The sequence below is a fragment of the Macaca fascicularis genome, chromosome 12 (genome assembly GCF_037993035.2).
Source record: "Macaca fascicularis isolate 582-1 chromosome 12, T2T-MFA8v1.1".
In the NCBI taxonomy this organism is placed as follows: domain Eukaryota; kingdom Metazoa; phylum Chordata; class Mammalia; order Primates; family Cercopithecidae; genus Macaca; species Macaca fascicularis.
The window spans coordinates 15,996,370-16,016,503 of NC_088386.1; the positions used below are offsets into that span (position 1 = coordinate 15,996,370).

General features: G+C 35.6%; 1 protein-coding gene across 4 annotated transcripts in view; it reads right to left on the reverse strand.

Moving 5' to 3' along the window:
• Positions 1 to 4,521: 4,521 nt before the first annotated feature.
• The window catches only part of DPP10 (dipeptidyl peptidase like 10), a 1,411,130-nt gene continuing 1,395,517 nt past the window's right edge, over positions 4,522 to 20,134 (reverse strand). For all 4 annotated transcript variants that reach the window (XM_005572966.5, XM_065525407.2, XM_005572965.5 and 1 more), the window contains 5 exons: positions 12,101 to 12,200; positions 11,792 to 11,850; positions 11,611 to 11,683; positions 7,401 to 7,474; positions 4,522 to 6,014 (listed from right to left, as the gene is read on the reverse strand). In XM_005572966.5, the coding sequence (XP_005573023.3) occupies positions 5,880 to 6,014; positions 7,401 to 7,474; positions 11,611 to 11,683; positions 11,792 to 11,850; positions 12,101 to 12,200 (441 nt within the window). In that variant the 3' untranslated portion in view covers positions 4,522 to 5,879. The remainder of the gene's footprint in view (positions 6,015 to 7,400; positions 7,475 to 11,610; positions 11,684 to 11,791; positions 11,851 to 12,100; positions 12,201 to 20,134) is intronic.

A 20,134-nucleotide genomic window follows, 5' to 3' on the forward strand; every position in this document is an offset into this window, starting at 1 on the left:
GTAATACGTATAAAACACAGTTCTTTTTGTTTGTTTGTTTGTTTGTTTCTTTTTTTAAAAATTTATTTATTATTATTATACTTTAAGTTCTAGGGTACATGTGCATAACGTGCAGGTTTGTTGCATATGTATACTTGTGCCATGTTGGTGTGCTGCACCCATCAACTCGTCAGCACCCATCAACTCGTCATTTACATCAGGTATAACTCCCAATGCAATCCCTCCCCCCTCCCCCCTAATGTTTAACATTTTGAGGTGTACCTCCAGATGAGATGCCAGCAACGAGAACCTTATCGCCATGGGTAGGGTATACCTTTCCCTTCTGTGCCTTGATCTTGTTTATGTTCATTCTCCTATCCTTCTTCCTTGTGGCGCCCTCACCAAAGAAATTGCAGTTTCAGATGTATTGCTTCGCAGCTTTCCTTATATCTAGGAGAAGGACTTGCAATCAAAGCCTGAACAGTACAAAGGGGCCTGAGAAAATTCTTCTTAAGACTTCCAGAGAAAATGATCTTTCCTGATAAAAGATAGGCAAGAGGAGAGTCATCCTTTGACCTTCTATCCTTGGACATTGCTCTGAAAAGATACGTTGCCTGGGGCAGCTGCAGTTATCTGAAGACAAGGCGGGGAACAAAAAGCAGACCAAAGCGGAAGTGTAAACTTGGGAGGAGACTGGGATTTGAGTCTATCATTGATCTGTTAACTGACCTGGAAGCACCCAACTTTAGCGCTTCTATAATGTGAATCAGTAATAGTTTCTATCATTTAAACCAATGTTTCTCAAACTTTAATGTGCACAACAATCACTTGGTGATCTTGTTAACATTCAGGTTCTGATTCAAGAAGGCCATGGTAGTTCCTTAAAGTGTACGTATCTAACAAACTCCCAGGTGATGTCCGAGCTGTGCATATATTGAATCACAAGTATTTAAGCCATTTAAAATGTTGTATTTAGTTTCCTGCAGCCAGAAGCATGCAAAATGACATCTTCGAACAGTGAGGGGTTTGAAAACTGAATCCAAAGACATGATGATGAACTTTAGGAACTAGCTTAAAAAAATGCTTAAACCATCACATGTGAGGGCTTTGATATCATCAGGGCCTGACTTCAAATATTGGTTCCATCATTTATGCACTATGAGGCTTTGTTGGAAAATTGTTTAATCTCTCTGAATCTTTATTTCTTTATCAGAGAACAATAGTATTTATCTCATATGGCTGGACTGAGGATTAGCTGAGTTTATGTAACAAAAAACATAGGTGTAGAATAAATGTGAGTTCTTTTTCTCTGATGCTATTGGCCAGATAGAAATCTGCATTCTCAAGCTTCACACGCGTCAAAGAGAACTTCATTACAATGGGGGTAGGTATGATAGAAATAGACAGGTTGTGAGAATTGGCACAGAAATTTTCTTACTATCCCAACTGTTGTTATTAGAAGTCTGTGATGCTTGTATCAGTCAACTGTAAACTTAATTGGATGTCTAAAAGAAAACTAATAAAAATTGTACTTTGATGTGACTTATTTTCTTTTTAAAACCTGTCTGCCTTAATTATGATGAGAAAGGGATTTTTTCAAATTCACAGATTCTCTCCTCAACAATTGCTGGAATATTGCTAAATGAAATAAAAGTGTTGTTAGCGGATCTGATCAGTGGTAAACCAAAACTCTCTCTACACTAGTAGAAAAGTGGGAGGTAATGCAACTTTTCTGCGTCAGATTGCAAATAGGATTGTGGGTGTCTGCCATGACTTGAAATGTTGTGACATGCTTTGTGTATGTTGTAGGATTTGAGAACTACATGAGGTTTTCATGTTTACAAGCCTGGGTGTTTTGAACAGTATAATGGTTCTGCAGTATACGGATGCCTCTCCGAATGATTTTGCAGTGTTTTTGGTATAATGCCCAAGCAAGGAGATTTACTAATGACTTCCAAGCATATAGTCATGGTCTTCTGAGCAAGGGTTTCCATGCACAGGAATAACTCTTACATATATTCAATGGAAAAAGAAAACATGTTTTAATGTTACATATGTCCTCTTGACATTAGGGAATTCATGTATCTTCAAACATTCCACAATGGTAAATCGGTTTTCCCATTACTTTTCAGTATTATTGCTATCAAATTAGTCTCAAAAATATTTGGAACTGTGTGTTTAAATATTCAGAATGTTTTCTTATGTGCTGTCATCATGGGTTAACTCTCCTTATTTCAGGAGTGCTGGAGAGCAGAATCACTAAGAACATGAACTTCTAAGTTGGCTGGTGCTGGGTTTTAGTGTTTTTACTTACTACTTACATAAATGTGGGCAAGTTACGTACTTCCCTAAACTCAATTTGCTTATCTGTAAAATGGGAATCATAACACCTCCTTAGGGCATTTTGAGAAGATTCAATTTGATAGTGTACATAGCGCATTTATCTTAGGTTTGGCACTTAGTAAGAGTCCAGTACATTTTCATTAGAAATAGTTTATTCAAACCTAAAAAAAACCCACTTATTTATTCTTCTTTTATTTCTCCTCCTGTAATATTCACAGTGATCATTTTTTGTGGAGGGGAAAAATAGTTTCCAGGAAGCAGAGTCTAAGACAACAGTTAGCACACCTGCAGTTTATTTTGGAAAGTGATCCTAGGGAATAGGAGTAGGGAGCTTAAAAGAGTGAAATGGGGAACAGGAAAATAGAAGGATATGCAGCTCTGGGCTTCTGGGGCCCACACAGTCTTCCATGGACCATGTAGAATATCTGAGGGAAAGATTAGTCACCTGCTACAGTCTTTCATTAATTGTGTTTTAGCAGGTTATTAACACCCTCACATAGGTTTGCAGTATGTAAGTGATTTGCCTCTTGGTTCTAGCAAGTAGCCAAAATTAGTATCAGAGAATCCCCATAACAGAAAGTGAGCACAGCTGAGAGGCCAGATTGTATTCATACAATTTTGGTTGCCGCAGGATGTGAAGGTGGTCAGAGAACTTGAGGAGGGACACAAGAGGTGTTTCATATATAATTCCTCATAGAAGCCATGTGCTGTCTGTAATTCCAGAGACTTGAGAGCAATTCAGCGTCAGGTACTTCTTACTCAAAGCCCAACATTTGAAGGACAATAGCTTAAGTAATTCTCTAATATGATAAAGCCCAATGTCTAAGTCACCTCATTGTAATAGATCTACAACAGACATCTGTAAGATCCCCAATAGTGATTTTTATGCTAAACACCCAATTTAAAAAGGCACATTTTCAGAGTGAACTGAGATCCATCTTTTGCAGAGTGATTCCTTCCCTTAGTTCTGTCAGGAAACTCAAATAGATGAGAATAGCCTCCTTAGTCTGAGTATTTGGAGATCTTAATGAAGGCAATGAAAGTGAACAAACACTTTTCTCTTTCAAAAGAGTTTCAAGAGGTTGTTTATCTCTATGGATGATTTAATACTGCTTACCTATTTTATTATAGAATTCAATATATTGATTTTTTTTCTTTAACATTAAGGGAATAATAACACTTGGAAAGCATACTACTGGAGTCCTAGGAAACTCTAGCAATGCATAAATATGTATGAAATAGTAGGATTATGATCAAGTGTAAATGTATAAAGGGGAAAATGCAATCACATGATTCCTTTAATAATTGGTGACTATGTGTTGGTGAGCATTTCCTTTACTGAAAACGACCCTGTCATTAAAACTCAAAGAATCACAACGATTAAAATTTTCTACTTTCCTACTAAGCAATATGCTTTTGCTTGACGTCTCTTTAGCCTCTGAGGGGAAAATGGGTTTCAGACAAATGTCTTTCACATTAGAAACTGTATTAAATTAATTGAAAAATAGATAAACATTGATAATAATAATAAAACAAGAGAAATGATGACAGTAAAAGGCAAATACTTTTTAAATGATACTCAAATAGACATTCAATAAAACCACATCTTTCAGATAACATAATCATTTGCATCATAAAAAACTCTAGTGGTTCAAATTTAAAATACTGATTAAAAAGCTTCAATTGGATTTCAAATTGCCTAAAAAGAAATTTTCATCTTAATAAAATAGGCAAAACTTTCCTTTTAAAATTACAACTTATTTTGTTAAAAAATGTGTTCACTATTCTCGAAAAAGACCTAAAATGGGTCTTTCAGAAGAGAAAGCGTTTCCTATTTTAAATTGAACCCAGTGGAGCATGGAAGACACAATTCCAAAGCATCCAGGGAAAAATTTGAATTCCCAATCCATGATTCACATGTACTCAAATACCCAGAATTTGGGGTTGATCCTTCAACAAGACAGGAGGGTGACTGATGATTCCTTGATATTTTAATGTTTCCTCCTGATGCCATAAGTTATGATAACTGAGTCTGTCCTAAGGACTTTTTTAAAACCACAAAAATGCAGTATCCTGCCTAGATTTATCTGAACTTCCAAGCTTATTACAGACTTTTAGATATCTTCTGGAAGATCCCTTAAGTGAAATGAGAAGATACTCGGACTTTAGTCACCAAAGTGAATGTTCTCATCACTTAAATTGACTTCATACAGTCAGGTTTATTTTATGCTCTCAGTTACTTACTACTGCAAGTCAACACAGCACAGGAATTGATGCATTTTGTGCCTTCAATTCAAAGGAAATAGCAAACACTGCTGTTTGTGAACTTTTTGGCCAATAAATAAAAAATATTTCATTTCTAATTCTCACTAGAAGGATTGAAATTAAACAGTAACAGATGAATTGGGCAGGCATGGAATACTAAATAGAAACTGGCAAATGAAATAATCCAGCTATTTGCTTTTACAATGAAAATGAGAATTGATTCTGCACTGAGAGATAGAAGTAAAAGGACCAAGAGTTTTGAAAAAAGCCTTCTCCACCAAAAGAGCAAAATAGCACTCAGTGGCATTGCATTGTTAACAAAATTTCTTTATCAGAAACTATAATTTAATATTTAAGTATCTAATTTACATGTGACAAGGTATCATATTCAAAAAATTAAATGCAACTAGAAAACTATTAACCACTAAAAACAATACTAAACACAACCCAAACATTTATAGGAAAGCAATAGCTAGAATTTGAATTGGAAAAAATGTTTCATCATATTTGGCTCATTAAACAAAGCATCCATTATAGCTTGGAAAAGAGCATCTCTTCTAATTCATCAAAAGTTTACCCTTTACAGCATGAATAACATTTAAAGATAGTTTCATTAACTGTATATGCACACGTGTGTATATATATTGTGAGACATACACTCGTGTGTTCATTTAAAGATATTGTATCTACCGATAACTGGCTGAACTTTGGAAGGTGCTGAAATCCACATTTCTACGTGTCCTTTGACCCATTTAATAATGTCTTTTTAAAAACAGAAATTACATAAAATACTCTGTTTTTTATTAACTGAATATTTTCTTAAGCATAATAATAGACAATGAAAGAATTGCACTTATTATAAAGGTACAGTAAAGTGTTAGATTGCAGCTCAGCCATGAAAGATCAGGGACTGTAGGACAGATGATAAATTGTGCATTATATGCAAAGATAATGGTGGCCAGTGAAATTAAAATGAGAGCAACTAGTTACAGAACAAACAGGGGATAACAGAAGAAAACATGCACTACTCCTACTTTAATGCAAAACTAATTTCTCCCAGGAAACCAACCCTTTGACTTCTCTTATACAAAGAAATGGGTTCTGCACCCCTGGCAACACAGTAGACTTGGACTTCTGTATTCAAATGCTAGTTCACTGTCTCTGAGCGTGCTGCTCCAGCGTCATCTCCATAAGCTGCCCTTGACATTCTGGAGCAACTACAATATTACAGTCTCTTTGTCAGGTTTCATTGAGCCTCAATATTCCCTTCAGTTCCGTATAAATATGGTCCACTATTCATCTTCTTCTGGTTCCTGTGGTAACACAGATATTTCTTCCTTCAAGCAATCACTGAAGAATTTGAGGATTGTGCTGTAGAGATGATACTTGCTTTTCTCAGATACATTATGACCTTCATCTGGGTAGACCTAAGGTATTGAGGAGAAAGAAGATTTCAAATTATCCAAGAAACTACTGTCACTCACATTCATTTTCTGAGCCCCAATGGCATGGAAACTTTGAATAATAATATCTGACCAAAATCACACCTAATTCAACTCTTAAGTTCTTCATGCTAAATTTTTAAAACAATTGTAATCATGTCAATTACTATTTGGTATTTAAATTAGAATGTGTTGGCCATAAAAGGTAGACTTTTTCAAGTTTATGTTGACTAAGATGAACTCACCTTTCCCCTAGCTTGACTAAACTGGACAGTTTCTTTTTGACTATAGGCCCTTGGGCCCTCCTCCCCTTTTTAGGAGTATTTAGTTTAGAAAACTTTCCAGCTCTTTATTTAAAGGGCATTGAGGTCAGTCTCTGTGTTCTTTGCGGTAGTTTTTCATAAGGTCTTCCTTGCATGTTTAACGCTGTCTGGTGCAATTATTACTTTGACAATGCCCTTTCCAAGGTAAACACAATTTTACTGTTTCTAAAATACAAATACAAAATAAAATTATTATCCCATTAATTCCTGAGTACAAAGGTTTAAATGGTGCCTCATTGCCCTTTGAATAAAACTCCATATTCCTCAATAATGCTTATGGAATGACCTGACATATGTTTATCCGTATATCTTCGTCTTTCATTATCCTAAACCTGGTAGTTTGTGTTTTAAAGAGGTTGAACAACTTTTGGTTCTTCTGAATGGTAAGAAATTTAAATGACTTAATTTTTTCCTTTTATGATTCCTATATCAGACTGGAACCTCCTTGATAGTGTAAAGTATGTCTTGTTACTCATAGAGCAGAGTGACCACTGTAATGTCCTTGATAAATATGTATTAAATATATGAATGCACAGGTGTCAATGGTAGTGCAAATGGCCTTTTATCCTCTCTTCTTTACGTATATTTCCCCAAATATTTTTATCCACTATTTATTATGAGAATTATAATAAATTCTCATAGTTAATAATAAATTGATAATAATAAATTCTCATATTTAATAATAAAGACGAAGGAAAAAGACAAAAGGAACAAGAAAAGGAAGAAAGGAACAACAAAAGGAAGAAAAGACAAAAGGAACAAGAAGGGAAGTAGAAACTTGTGACTTTTAAAAGAATTCAATATCTGGGATATGAATAAGTCTGAGAGGAAAATGACAATTTAGAAAGGATTTACACAATTCACTTGTAAAGCATGAGCTCATTCACATTCCCGGTCTAATTAGGAACAGAGAACACAATCTTTGGTACCTAAAAAACATATTAAAAAATAATAGTATGGAGAACGGAATAATAGAGAAGCTGTGTTGTGTATCTCACAAGTGAAAAAACACAGCAGGAAAACACATTCTTCTAAGAAAGTAGCTTACCTGCATAGTATAATTCACTCCAGCTTTTATTAGGTGCTTGATTAATTCTGCTGAGTGTTGGAAATGAACTTTTGCTGCAAGAAATCAAATTATGATATTTGAAGAAACACATTACTTGTATCAGAACTTTTTCATATTATTTTTCAAAGAGATTCAGTATTTTATTTTACATACATTGCATATTTAAAAGACTTATATCTGGTTGGGCACAGTGGCTCACGCCTGTAATCCCAGCACTTTGGGAGGCCAAGGCGGGTGGATCACAAGGTCAGGACGAGACCATCCTGGCTAACACGGTGAAACGCCGTCTCCACTAAAAAATATAAAAAATTAGCCGGGCGTGCTGGCAGGCGCCTGTAGTCCCAGCTACTCAGGAGGCTGAGACAGGAGAATGGCGTGAACCCGGCAGGTGGAGCTTGCAGTGAGCCGAGATCGCGCCACTGCACTCCAGCCTGGGGAACAGAGTGAGACTCTGTTTCCAAACAAAAACAAAAACAAAAATTATATCTGGTTTTAGGTAGAAAGCTGGTAAATATAATGGTAAAACTTTGAGCTTCACTCTGTTAAAAGAAAAAAAAGCAAAACAGTAGCTACAACTAAGTCCTACTTACTCTACAGAATGGTATTTAGATTTACTTTACTGGATATTATTTATTATTCCTAATGGCACACATATTTTTATAAATTTTATAAAATTTATAAAAATTTTAACATGGCAAATGTCTTTTCTGGATATTTATACAGGAAACCAGCTCTCTATTTCATTTCGAAGATTACTAGGGCACAGTCTCAGTTGGATACTGGCATTCTGCTTTATTATCCAAATTAGAAAAGAATATCCCATACTGAGAAAACAGAATACACATCTCATTATACAAGGGCTATTTAGTATAGAGAATACCGGTTACTCTTGCTTTCTTTTATCTTCCTTCTGCTTGAATCTAAGATCCAAAATTCTGAAGTAAGCAGCCCAATAGCCCTGGGTTTGGTAGCGATGAAGATTTGGTGCACTCAAGTTCTTTCTGCAGCAGTTTGCTCACATTCTGTCTGGGGTGTTCCTTCCTGTAGTTTATGTATCTTCAAATTTCTGTAACTAATGTTTAAGCTGACTTTTTTTTTTTTTTTTCTTTTTAAGACAGAGTCTCGCTCTGTCGCCCAGCCTGGAGTGCAGTGGTGCAATCTCGGCTCACTGCAACCTCTGCCTCCTGAGTTCAAACGATTCTCCTGCCTCAGTCTCCTGAGTAGCTGGGATTACAGGCGTGCATCACCATACTCAGCTAATTTTTGTATTTCCAGTAGAGACGGGGTTTCACCATGTTGGTCAGGCTGGTCTGAAACTCCTGACCTCGTGAGCTGCCTGCCTCTGTCTCCCAAAGTGCTGGGACTACAGGCGTGAACCACCGCGCCCAGCCTAAGCTAACATTTTTAATTGTCATTGCAAAGCTAGAGCAGCCTTATCAATAGTTTAAGCTTCTTTGATGCCTTAACTCTAGAATGTTGAATAATCAGACCACACAGCAGATAATGTAAAATGGCAGACAATCATTTAAACCTATTTAAAAACTAGATAGTCAAGATCTTTTTCAACATCTTCCTATGGCACTTAATGGGAAAATGACCTTGTCGTTGCTACATAAGTACAAACTGCTCTATAAATGTAAGCTTCTAGAAATGCTAATTAAAAAGGTCAATGACAGAGGTAATGTGATCCCTTATTTCTCTGTATGGGTACAGCTGAAAATAAATGTGCAAATGGATTTTTCCAGTTGGATATTTTTTCTGCTTAGTTTCTAGTGCAAAGTTCATTGATATTTGTTGCTATTTGTCTGTTTGCTATAGCTAAAAGGGAACATTACAGGTTTGACTGGTTGAATTCTTTAGCTGGTCATTTTTGAAGATAATATTAATAGTAGTGGTGTAACAGTGTCATGACTGAGCACTCATAATTAACCAAGCCCATATGGGTTGTGTGGTGTATGTGTGCGCCTGTGTGTGTGCGTGCCTGTGTGTGAGTGTGCCTGTGTGTGTGTGTGCCTGTGTGTGTGCCTGTGTGTGTGCCTGTGTGTGTGTGCCTCTGTGTGTGTGCTCATACACATTCACAGGTGCATATTCTCTGAAGTGACCGGGGCTGAACCTCTGCTTGTATTTTATTAGATGGGTGAAGCGCCAGACTTGTGACTGAGTGAGTGAGATAGAACATTGTGATTTACCTTTATAGCTACAACATATTGACACAGAAATTTGAAATAGCACTAATATATTAGTCCAGCATGATGGGTAGATGTAAAATAATTTAACCTTGAATATAATTTATTCACATGAATAAGCCTTCAGGGCACAGTGAATAAAAGGCTCAATACATGGATTCAAATCTCCTTCCTACTAATCAATTGTGTCTACAGTTTTAGGGAAGTTCTATCATTTCTTAATATTTATTTTCCCAATCTGTTAAATAAAAGTAATAATGTCTACGATTCCTTGTTTGCGAGAAGAACAAATAAGATAATATTAAATTCTTTTAGCGCATTTTCTGACATACAATGAGTACTTAATTGCTATTTATTTTTATTACTGTTGATATATATGTTAGATCTTAATACCTCAGAACAACATCCAAATGTCCTTCAAAATTTTTATGCTCGCCTTCATCCAACACTGGTACTGTATCATCTACATCTTTCTTTAATAGACTATTAATGGTATTTTTGTTTTAAATTTTCAGAACAGTTGCAAAGATAGTGCAGAGTTCCTGGATACCCGTTCTCCAGTTTCCCCCATTGTTAACATGTTACATTATTATACACTTTGTCGCAAATAGAAACTAAGACTCATATACTACCATTAACTAAACCCGCTCATTGTTAACATGTTACATTATTATATACTTTGTCGCAAATAGAAACTAAGACTCATATACTACCATTAACTAAACCCACTTTATTTGGGGTCCACTAGTTTTTCTTGTTGGTGTTCTTGTTGTTGTTTTCTTGTGTTACCTTTCTGTTTCAGGGTTCCATTCACAATCCCACATTATAGTTAGACATCATGTCTTTTTAACTTCCTCTGGTCTATGAGACTTTCTCAGACTTTTTTTTTTTTTTTTTTTTTTTGATTACCCCAACAGTTCTGAGGGGTAGTGGCTGGATATCTGATAGAATTTTCCTCATTTAGATCTGCCTGATGTTTTTCTCATGGTTAGACTGGTGTTATATATGGGCTTGGAGTATTAAACCATGGAGGTAAAGTGCTGTCCCCACTACATCATATCAAGGGCATTTAATAATAGTAATGACATGACTTGTCACTGCTGATGTGATGTTTGTCAAATTTCTCCACTGTAAAGTTCCTCTTTCTCTCCCTTTCCGTATAGTATCCTTGAAGCTAATCATTCAGTGGAACCCACTCTAAAGACGAAGGAGTTAAGTTCAAGATTTAGGAAATATTGATTCAAGACTTTCACTTTCTTGGCTCACTTGCCAGATGGCCTTGGATAAATCTGTTTCCTTTTGGAAATTGATTTTTCTCATCCATGAATGGAGCTATAAATATTCAGCTGTCTGTTGTAAAATATCACAGAGGATAATAAAATATAGATTCTTTGGTCCCTAAGAGTGTCATGTAAATATAAAGTGATATTATTTATTACTACTAACATCAATCACATCCACCTCCAAGGTTTAAAGTGATGAAAAAATGAGAGATGGTATAAAAGTACCTTTTTAAAGTTTTTGTTTTAAGTTCATTTAAGCGGGTAACCTCATTAGAATTTCATCTCAGTGTGTGCATGTTTTTGGTTTCTGTTTTCCAGGTTGGTTTCCATTGTAGATGTGCTGAATAACACTGTAACCATAGTCGCCAGACACAAGTGCCTTTTTAAATTAAAATTAAATAAAATCAATTCAGTTCCTCAGTCACACTAAACACAGTATGGCCACAAGTGGCCGGTGACTACTCTTTGAGCAGCGTTGATAAAGTATTTCCATCATTACAGGGAATTTGATTGGACAATGCTGATATTTGAGGCGTAGCCTCTTCTCCTCTTATCTCTGAATTCTTTTTTCCTACTTCCTATCATGTATCTGATTCTTTGTGTGACTCTCTGCTCCCTTCTTCAGAAGGTTTACAGGGCTTCCTCTAAGCAAGTCCTTAGATGTATCCCTTTGTAAAAGGTCATACCCTATCAAACAACAGCAGCAAGTATAATACTTACTGTCAGCGGTGCCATGAATTATTAATATATTTTCTTCTTTCAAGCCATGAATATTATGTAGCACACTGGCTGCCTATAAAGGAAAATACAAATATCTGTACCTATAGATCTAAATAAGCAATTGAACTGAATTTTTAGAACAAAAATACTCCTCTTTCTTTGTTATTTTCAAATTAGTTACCTGGTAAGTGCTTTCTTCCTTAGATGGCATCCCAAGGTATCTTTCAGAGAAAGCTGAGGCTGTGACCCAAGAAAACAGACATTCAAGAACAAACTAAAAACTATTTGACTAGCATATTTCATTAATTTCTTCATTTTACATTTAATTGTCATGCTTTAGTAAAATCAACTGAATCAAGGAGGAGATAAACAGCTCAAAACAGGCTCTAATAACATATGATAAATGAGCTCAATTGAACTATTCTAAATTAGGCTTTTGTTTTCCACAAATCAATACATTATATTAGGTCAGTCTGTAGAAAGTACTCACCATAGAATTTCAAGTCTGTGATAGGTGCAACCACTGATCCACATTTAAAGAGCTTTTCATCTGATTTTAAGATCATTGATGCAATATAGCCACCATAACCCTAGGGGAGAAATATATATATATATATATATATATATATATATATATATATATATATATAAAACACACACATACATATTTATATATAACAACTGTGCCTGGAGATATTTTTAGCTTTTGATCAATGTTGGGTACTATACATCATATCAGAATGTCTCAGATTTGGAAAAAAACAAAGCTAAAATCATTTTGTGCAATTAAAATGTTTGAACATTTGTTTAAATTGTTATATAACAGCTATTTTAATAAGTCTTAAAATATGAAATTAATTACATCACCAAATGTCAAATATTTGCTCCATGATTTCATACTACACATCTGGAAATTGCCCCAAATAATTTGAGGTTAGGGAAATAAAGCACTTATTAAATCACATATATTTTTCCCCTAATTTTATATCTATATATATTTAATAAAATAGTGAAATAATGGTGATTATGTAGAATTAAAAAATACGAATGATATTTTGAAAATATACCACCAAAAATATAGATTGTTTTAATTTCTTATAGGATTCAGAACATGTCACCCCAAAATAAGGCTGCAATCAGACTATTTCACCGTCTATAAAGGAAATTTATAGACGTTTTCAAGTGTTTCTCTTTCTCTCTCTTTCTCTCCCTCTCCTTCTGCACCAGGAAGAGAAGAATAACTACATCACTGAAGACTCAATAAAAGGAGAAGGAATTGACTTAAGTATACATAACAAACTTTGCTTGTGTTTTGCTTTTCCTGGCCATCTCTCTTAACAAAGCCTTTCCCCACATCCTTATTCCTTTGTTTCAGAGAATGATAGTGTTTGCATCTGAGGTCTAAGACAGTTCTTTGAGATCTGCTCTAGAGATCTGCCCATTTTTCTTGGTTCTGTCCCATCAAGGAGGTATTTATGTTATTAAGCTTCTGTTTTTCTGTTGTTCGGTTGTTGTTTGTTGTTTGGAGTCTCGCTCTGTCGCCCAGGCTGGAGTACAGTGGTGCGATCTCCGCTCACTGCAAGCTCCGCCCCCTCTGTTCACGCCATTTTCCTGCCTCAGCCTCCCGAGTAGCTGGGATTGCAGGCGCCTGTCACCACGCCCGGCTAATTTTTTGTATTTTTAGTAGAGATGGGGTTTCACCGTGTTAGCCAGGATGGTCTCGATCTCCTGACCTTGTGATCCACTTGCCTCCACCTCCCAAAGTGCTGGGATTACCGGCGTGAGCCACCGTGCCCGCTTGTTTTTCTCTTGTTAATCTGCCTTTTGTTAAGTGAATCTTGGCAAAAAACTCATGAAGAGTAAAGGAGAAAATTTTCTTCTTCTCTATATTTCACACAACTAAGTGTTGGAAAGCAATGGGATATAATGAATAATGTTCCCAGATAGATGAGTTAAATTATTGTTTGAGTTTAATTTTGAATACCCTGTTGAAATGTTTTTTAATAAATCAAGATGTCCAGTTTTCTTTTGTAGCCCATTATCTGACTAGAAAAGTTCCAGAGGAGATTTTAATAATTACAGTAATGCTGAAAAAAGGAAATGACCTACTGTGTTATCTGTTTTAGAAATTAATTTTCAGCCCTACTCTCAGTAATGTACTTTATGCTATTGGAAATCAGAACATCTTGGGAGGTATTAAAAAATATTAATATTCAGTCCTCAATCTCAGAAATTCTGATGAAGTTTGTTCATGATGAGGTCTACTTTTGAAAGATTTTCAGATGACTCAAGTGTGGTCCAGGTTATAGTTTTATTGTCATTGTCACTAAACTCTTGAAGTAAGAAATAATTTCATTTATGTGTATTTGGAGCATCATTTAAAAATTGGTACATAAAAGTTCAAAATGCAGTCATTATTACTGAATGGACTGAGATAACATATATTGTTCTGGTACTGGAATATTTAGGTAGTACTCAGAAGCTTGAGCAAAGCTCTAACTAAAGGAAATTAGTAACTAAAGGAAAGAAAATTATCATTTATAGATACAAGCCACCTCAAAGTGCCCTTGCTCATTCTCATTGAGAGAGACAGCCTTAGGCCAGCAACATTTGGAAGTAGCACATTTTAAATGTTACCTTAGGTAGATAAATGTATTAACCTACCTAAGAAAGAAGAATAAAAGGGTGGGGAAGCTATGCAAAGCAAGAAAATAAATAACTAAAGGCTGAATATCCCTTATCTGAAATGCCTGGAGTCAGAAGTTTCAGATTTTGAATTCTTTTAAAATTTAGGGATATTTACTGATACATAATGTGTTATCTTAGGGATGAAAACTTAAGTCTAAACATGAAATTAATATATGCTTTAATATACCTTATACACACAGCCTGATGGTAATTGTATACAATATTTTTAGTAATTTTGTGCATGAAACAGCTTTGACGGCATTTTTGACTGTGACCCATCACATAGGGTCAGGTGTAGAATTTTCCATGTGTGGCATTATGTCAGTGCTCAAAACATTTTGGATTTGGAGCATTTCAAATTTCAGATTTTCAGATTAGGTACATTGAACCTGTATCATAAAGCAAAAGTGGAAACAGCTCTTGAAAGTCTTGGCCCTAGAGGGAGCATTTCCAGTATATTGTTCCTAGTTCTCTGTCATAAAGATGGGCGAAGCCTGTTGCAGCCAAGAGATTTCAAGTATTTCCCATAGGCAAGACTCTTCCCATAGTGAGGAATGCATCACACATCTTAGTTGATGCATGCAACTTTTCTGGTTCTATTAACAATACCATGATGGCCAAGCAAACTTTCAGCTGATTATGATCTGTTTGTTTATATAACCTGAAAACATTGACAGAATCGTTGTATATCTGAATAATGAATATTCCAGTCCATAAAAGCATATGGTACATTTAAATGATACATGTAAGTTGACATTATATGCTTTTGCTGTTTTATTTTATTTATCTCAGTTTCACATGTCTCTCATAGCCTGATTATCTCTAGGAATCAAGAATACTGCCTTCCAAAGGAGGGGTGGATCCCAGAACAATGCTTCTTAACTTGTAAGTTAATTCAAATCACTTGAGAGTGTTGTGAGCATACAGATTCAAGTTCAGTAGACCTGGGGTGGGACCTAAGATTTTGCATTTTTAATAAACTTCAGGGGACCGCTATGCTGCTGATCTATATTACATACAGCAAGTTATTACTGCATAATTGTATAATAAAGATGCCTACCGGAAACATCTTCTTAGTTCTAGCCAACATTCCCTAGATGAGTGAAGCTTAAAAAAAAAAAAAAAGTGCCAGTGCTCCCCCCACCCACATTCAATCACAATCTGTGGAGAATGGGCACCTGATGGATCTCCCCATATGATTCTTCAGTGAAACCAGGATTGTAAATTATTGCTAGCTATACAAGAAGTTATATTTTACTATTTTTGTAATTATGAAAATTTGGCATTTAATGAAGTCAAATATTTTTTAAGTCTTAATGATAAATGATAAAAGCTGTTGAATAAAATTATATTTATAGCATTTAAAATTGAACCACAAATGCTTCTTTGATTTTTAAACAAAAATCAACACTGGCAGAAATTAGAATGATTTTTTTTTTTTTTTTTTTTTTTTTTTTTTTGACATGGTCTCGCTCTATCACCCAGGCTGAAGTACATGGCACAATCTCTGCTCATTGCAACCTCTGCCTCCTGGGCTCAAGCAATCCTCCCACTTCAGTCTCCTGAGTAGCTGGGATCACAGCTGCGTACCACCATGGCCAGCTAATTTGTGTATTTATTTGTACAGATAGGTTTTGCCATGGTTGCCCAGGCTGGTTTTCAACTCCTGGGCTCAAGTGATCCACTCGCTTCGGCCTCCCAAAGAACTGGGATTACAGGTGTGACTCACCAGCCCCAGCTGAAAATAAATTAAATTTTAATGGCTCGCCTTCCTCTCACCCGTTTTATACGTATTCACAGAATGCAAGAGTATATCACAAAAGAGTTTTTGGAAAATTTACTTCAGAAGAGGGCAAAAATAAGATATAATTTCTAGGTCATGCTTTCAACTTTCAAAACAATGCATATCATCAGGTAGATTAAAAAATGGGAATCACCATATTGTCTGTAGTAAATTAGAGGCTATTTTTGATTTAATAAAGATCAAAAACTTCCATCATCAGTGGAGGCTGCTCTGTTTTCATTGTGTATTTTATTGGTCTCCCAGTGATCAGATTTTGCTATTCATTAAATTGTTCTGTCATTCCCATTTGCCAAGCATTTTAGCGTTACTGCCAAATTTTAACAAGTTTATGTTATTTTAAAATTTAATTTAGTACACCTAAAATATAGGAATGTTTCCTTAGAATTTTCCTTCTTAAAAGAAATATACCCATGATGTAGGAAACTACATTCAATAGATAGAAAGACTTGGAGAAGCAGAGGTGGGGTCTGCAATGCCATTTACTCAAAATTTATGTTTGCAGTGGCCCCAGGTTTTCAAATCATCTTTAAATGACTTTATGAATATAGTAAAAGGGATACACTGACAGACTGGGATTTAAAAGGAGCTTATTTCGGCTCGGCATGGTGGCTTAAGCCTGTAATCCCAGCACTTTGGGAGGCTGAGGCCAGTGGATCACGAGGTAAAGAGTTGGAGACCAGCCTGGCCAGCATGGTGAAACCCTGTCTCTACTAAAATTACAAAAATTAGCCAGGTGTGGTGGCGTAATCCCAGCTACTCAGGACACTGAGGTAGAATTGCTTGAACATGGGAGGCAGAGGCTGCAGTGAACTGAAATCGCGCAGCTGAACTCCAGCCTGGGCAACTGAGCAAGACTCCATCTCAAAAAATAAAAATAATAAATAAATACATAAAGAGGTGATTTGTGCGAACTTGTGTAATTCTTTCTGAACCACTTCACTTGTGGTACACCATGAATTAATTTGAAATAAAGAATTTTATAAATACAAGATAAATTTTATGACACTATATTATTTTGCATTAAAACTATTAATTCGCTTAACATAATCATTCACCTTTTATCACAATACTTATAATCCTGCCTTGAAGCAGGATCTTAATCCTTCCTCAAGGAGACAGGATCTTAATTCTACGGATAATGTATACTGAAGTTTTAAACCTTAGAAGTGACTGGAGCTGGTCTCAAACACTGAGAGGCCCTCCCTCAATTGGAAAGATACAAAACTTTAAATAACAAATAATTATCTCCCTAAGTAAAGTTTTAAGCTTTCATATTCATTTACATTTTTAAATTTCTTTTGTTTTCCCTAGATATCCATAGTTCTTATCTCCTTACATTGCCTTCTCTTAGTTCAAACATGATCTCCTAGTGATACCTTTCCTTACTTCCAATCTAAATTTGCCACATTAGCTCTAATCCTGGCCTCCTTATTTATCTCTCTTCTTCATTTTTTTGGAATCAAACTCTCACCACCTGACATTTTATGTATTTCACCAATTATGTTTAGTTTACATGTTTTCCATATAGCTCTTCTCACTGAACTAAATTCAATAAAGAAAGACTTTTCTTCTGTTCTCTGACCACTGTATTTCCAACACTTCAAAAAAAGTGCGGGGCACACAGTGCACATCCAGTAATGTTTGCTGGATGAATTAATTTTTGGTAATTACAGTTATGTCAGTTCTAAAAAAATGTTTATAAGCCAAACTTAATTTCAATTCTTGTGATAACCTTTTTTTTTTTTTTTTTTTTTTTTTAGACAGAGTTTTGCTCTTGTTGCCCAGGCTGGAGTGCAGTAGCATGAATTGGACTCACTGCAACCTCCGTCTACTGGGTTCAAGTGATTCTCCTGCCTCAACCTCCTGAGTAGCTGGGATTACAGGCACTCGCCACCACACCCAGCCAATTTTTGTTCTTTTTTTTAGTAGAGATAGGGTTTCACCATGTTGGCCAGGCTGGTCTCGAACTCCTGACCTCAAGTGATCCACCCCCTCCACCCCCCTCGGCCTCCCAAAATGATGGGATTACAGGCATGAGCCACTGCTCCCGGCTGTGATTACTGTTTTTAAGGAAGCTATGTCAATAACATTTTGCTTCTAGGAGTTTTGTTTTACATTTAGCACTTACACAGAATTCTTAAAAGAAAAAAAAAATAAAATTATTATATATTAAATGAGGTTAGGTCCTGAGGATAATTATTCAAACTAAAGTGGCTTAATGTCTTCAATCAAGTCATACTCATAATTACTAAGTAATAAACACATGGCCAGTTAAAAGCTACATATGTTATTATCATAACCTTTCCATTATCCCAACAAGCTAGTTAGAAAATAACACTGAGAAAATGACACCATTTACAATAAAAATTAAAACACACAAATAATAAGCAATACTTAGAAATAAAAACAGCAGGAAAGAAATTTGGCATATTTTAAGAAAGCTGTAAAATTCTACTAGGGTATATAAAAAAAAGAAAAGAAATGTACTGTGCATATTATCTGACTCAGATGAAAGTTACACCTTGTGACTATTTTAATTCTTAAATTATTATAACTGTTGAAACACATTTTAATTAAAAAAATTCCAGTTGAATATTTGGGGGAATTTGAAAAAAACAAAGACAATAGGACAGGTGAGCCAATAATATTTTCAAAGAGAGAAGAGTGAAAATGTCTTTTAAAAATATTAAAATGAGTTATAATGAAGCATGTTATAATTGAAAGACTGTAAGATTAGCATGAGAACAGAAAGACAGAATTCAACAGAAATAAACCCTGAAATGAATGAGAACTTAATACTTAGTGGGTATCACTGTTAATGATTTTGATTTAGTCAACCAATGGAGCTAGGAAACTGGCTAGCTCTTTGAAACTATATAAATAAATTCTCACCATCCATCACAAGTGCTATGCATCTCTCTCATCTCTATTAAACTCAGATAAATAAAGAGAAAACATAATGAATACTCATTTAGCCTTTTGATAGAAACAGGACATCTAAATAATAAAATCACTGGAAGAAATTACCCAAGAAAGCATTTGAGAATGTGGGGAAAAGAAAGAGAGATCAGCCTGTTACTGTGTCTATATAGAAAGAAGTAGACATAAGAGACTCCATTTGGTTCTGTATTTGAGATGCTGTTAATCTGTGACCCTACCCCCAACCTTGTCCTTGCAAGAGACATGTGCTGTGGTGACTCAAGGTTTAATGGATTTCGGGCTGTGCAGGATGTGTCTTTGTTAAACAAGTGCCTGAATGCAGCTTGCTGGTTAAAAATCCTGCCCGTCCCTGGGCAATGGAACATCTCTGTGTGAGACCAGATTGTATGTTCTGTTTACTGAGATAGGAGAAAACCGCCTTACGGCATAAGGTGGGACTTGCTGGCGGGACTTGCTGGTGCAATGCTGCTAAGAGGTTTATGGAGATGTTTACATATGCATATCGAGGCACAGCATTTTCCTTTGAACTTACTCATGTCACAGAGATCTTTGTCCATATGTCTTACTGCTAATTTTCTCCCTAAAGTGATCCTATTGTCCTGCCACTCCCTTATCTTTAAGATGGTAAAGAATTATCAATAAATACTAACGGAACTCAGAGACCGGTGCTGGCGTGGGTCCTCTGTATGCTGAGCGCCGGTCCCCTGGGCCCACTTTTTCTTTCTCTATACTTTGTCTCTGTGTCTCATTTCTTTTCTCAAGTCTCTCGTTCCACCTAACGAGAAACACCCACAGGTGTGGAGGGGCAGGCCACCCCTTCAGAGAAGAGTTTGTCATGTTTTAGAACTTCAGTTTTTTGATTCATCATATGCAAATTTTAACAAAAATTCCAGAAGCTGAAGAAATATTTTAAACAAGTGTGAACAGAGACTGCTACCTTTAATATAGCAAAATCTTAGTATGTCAACAAGAAAACAAATATATATGTTAATATATACCAGAAGTCAACATAAACTAAGCATGTATAATGGGTAAATAGACAATCCAAAAAGAGACATATAAAATGGTTAATAAATATACAATTTATTTTAT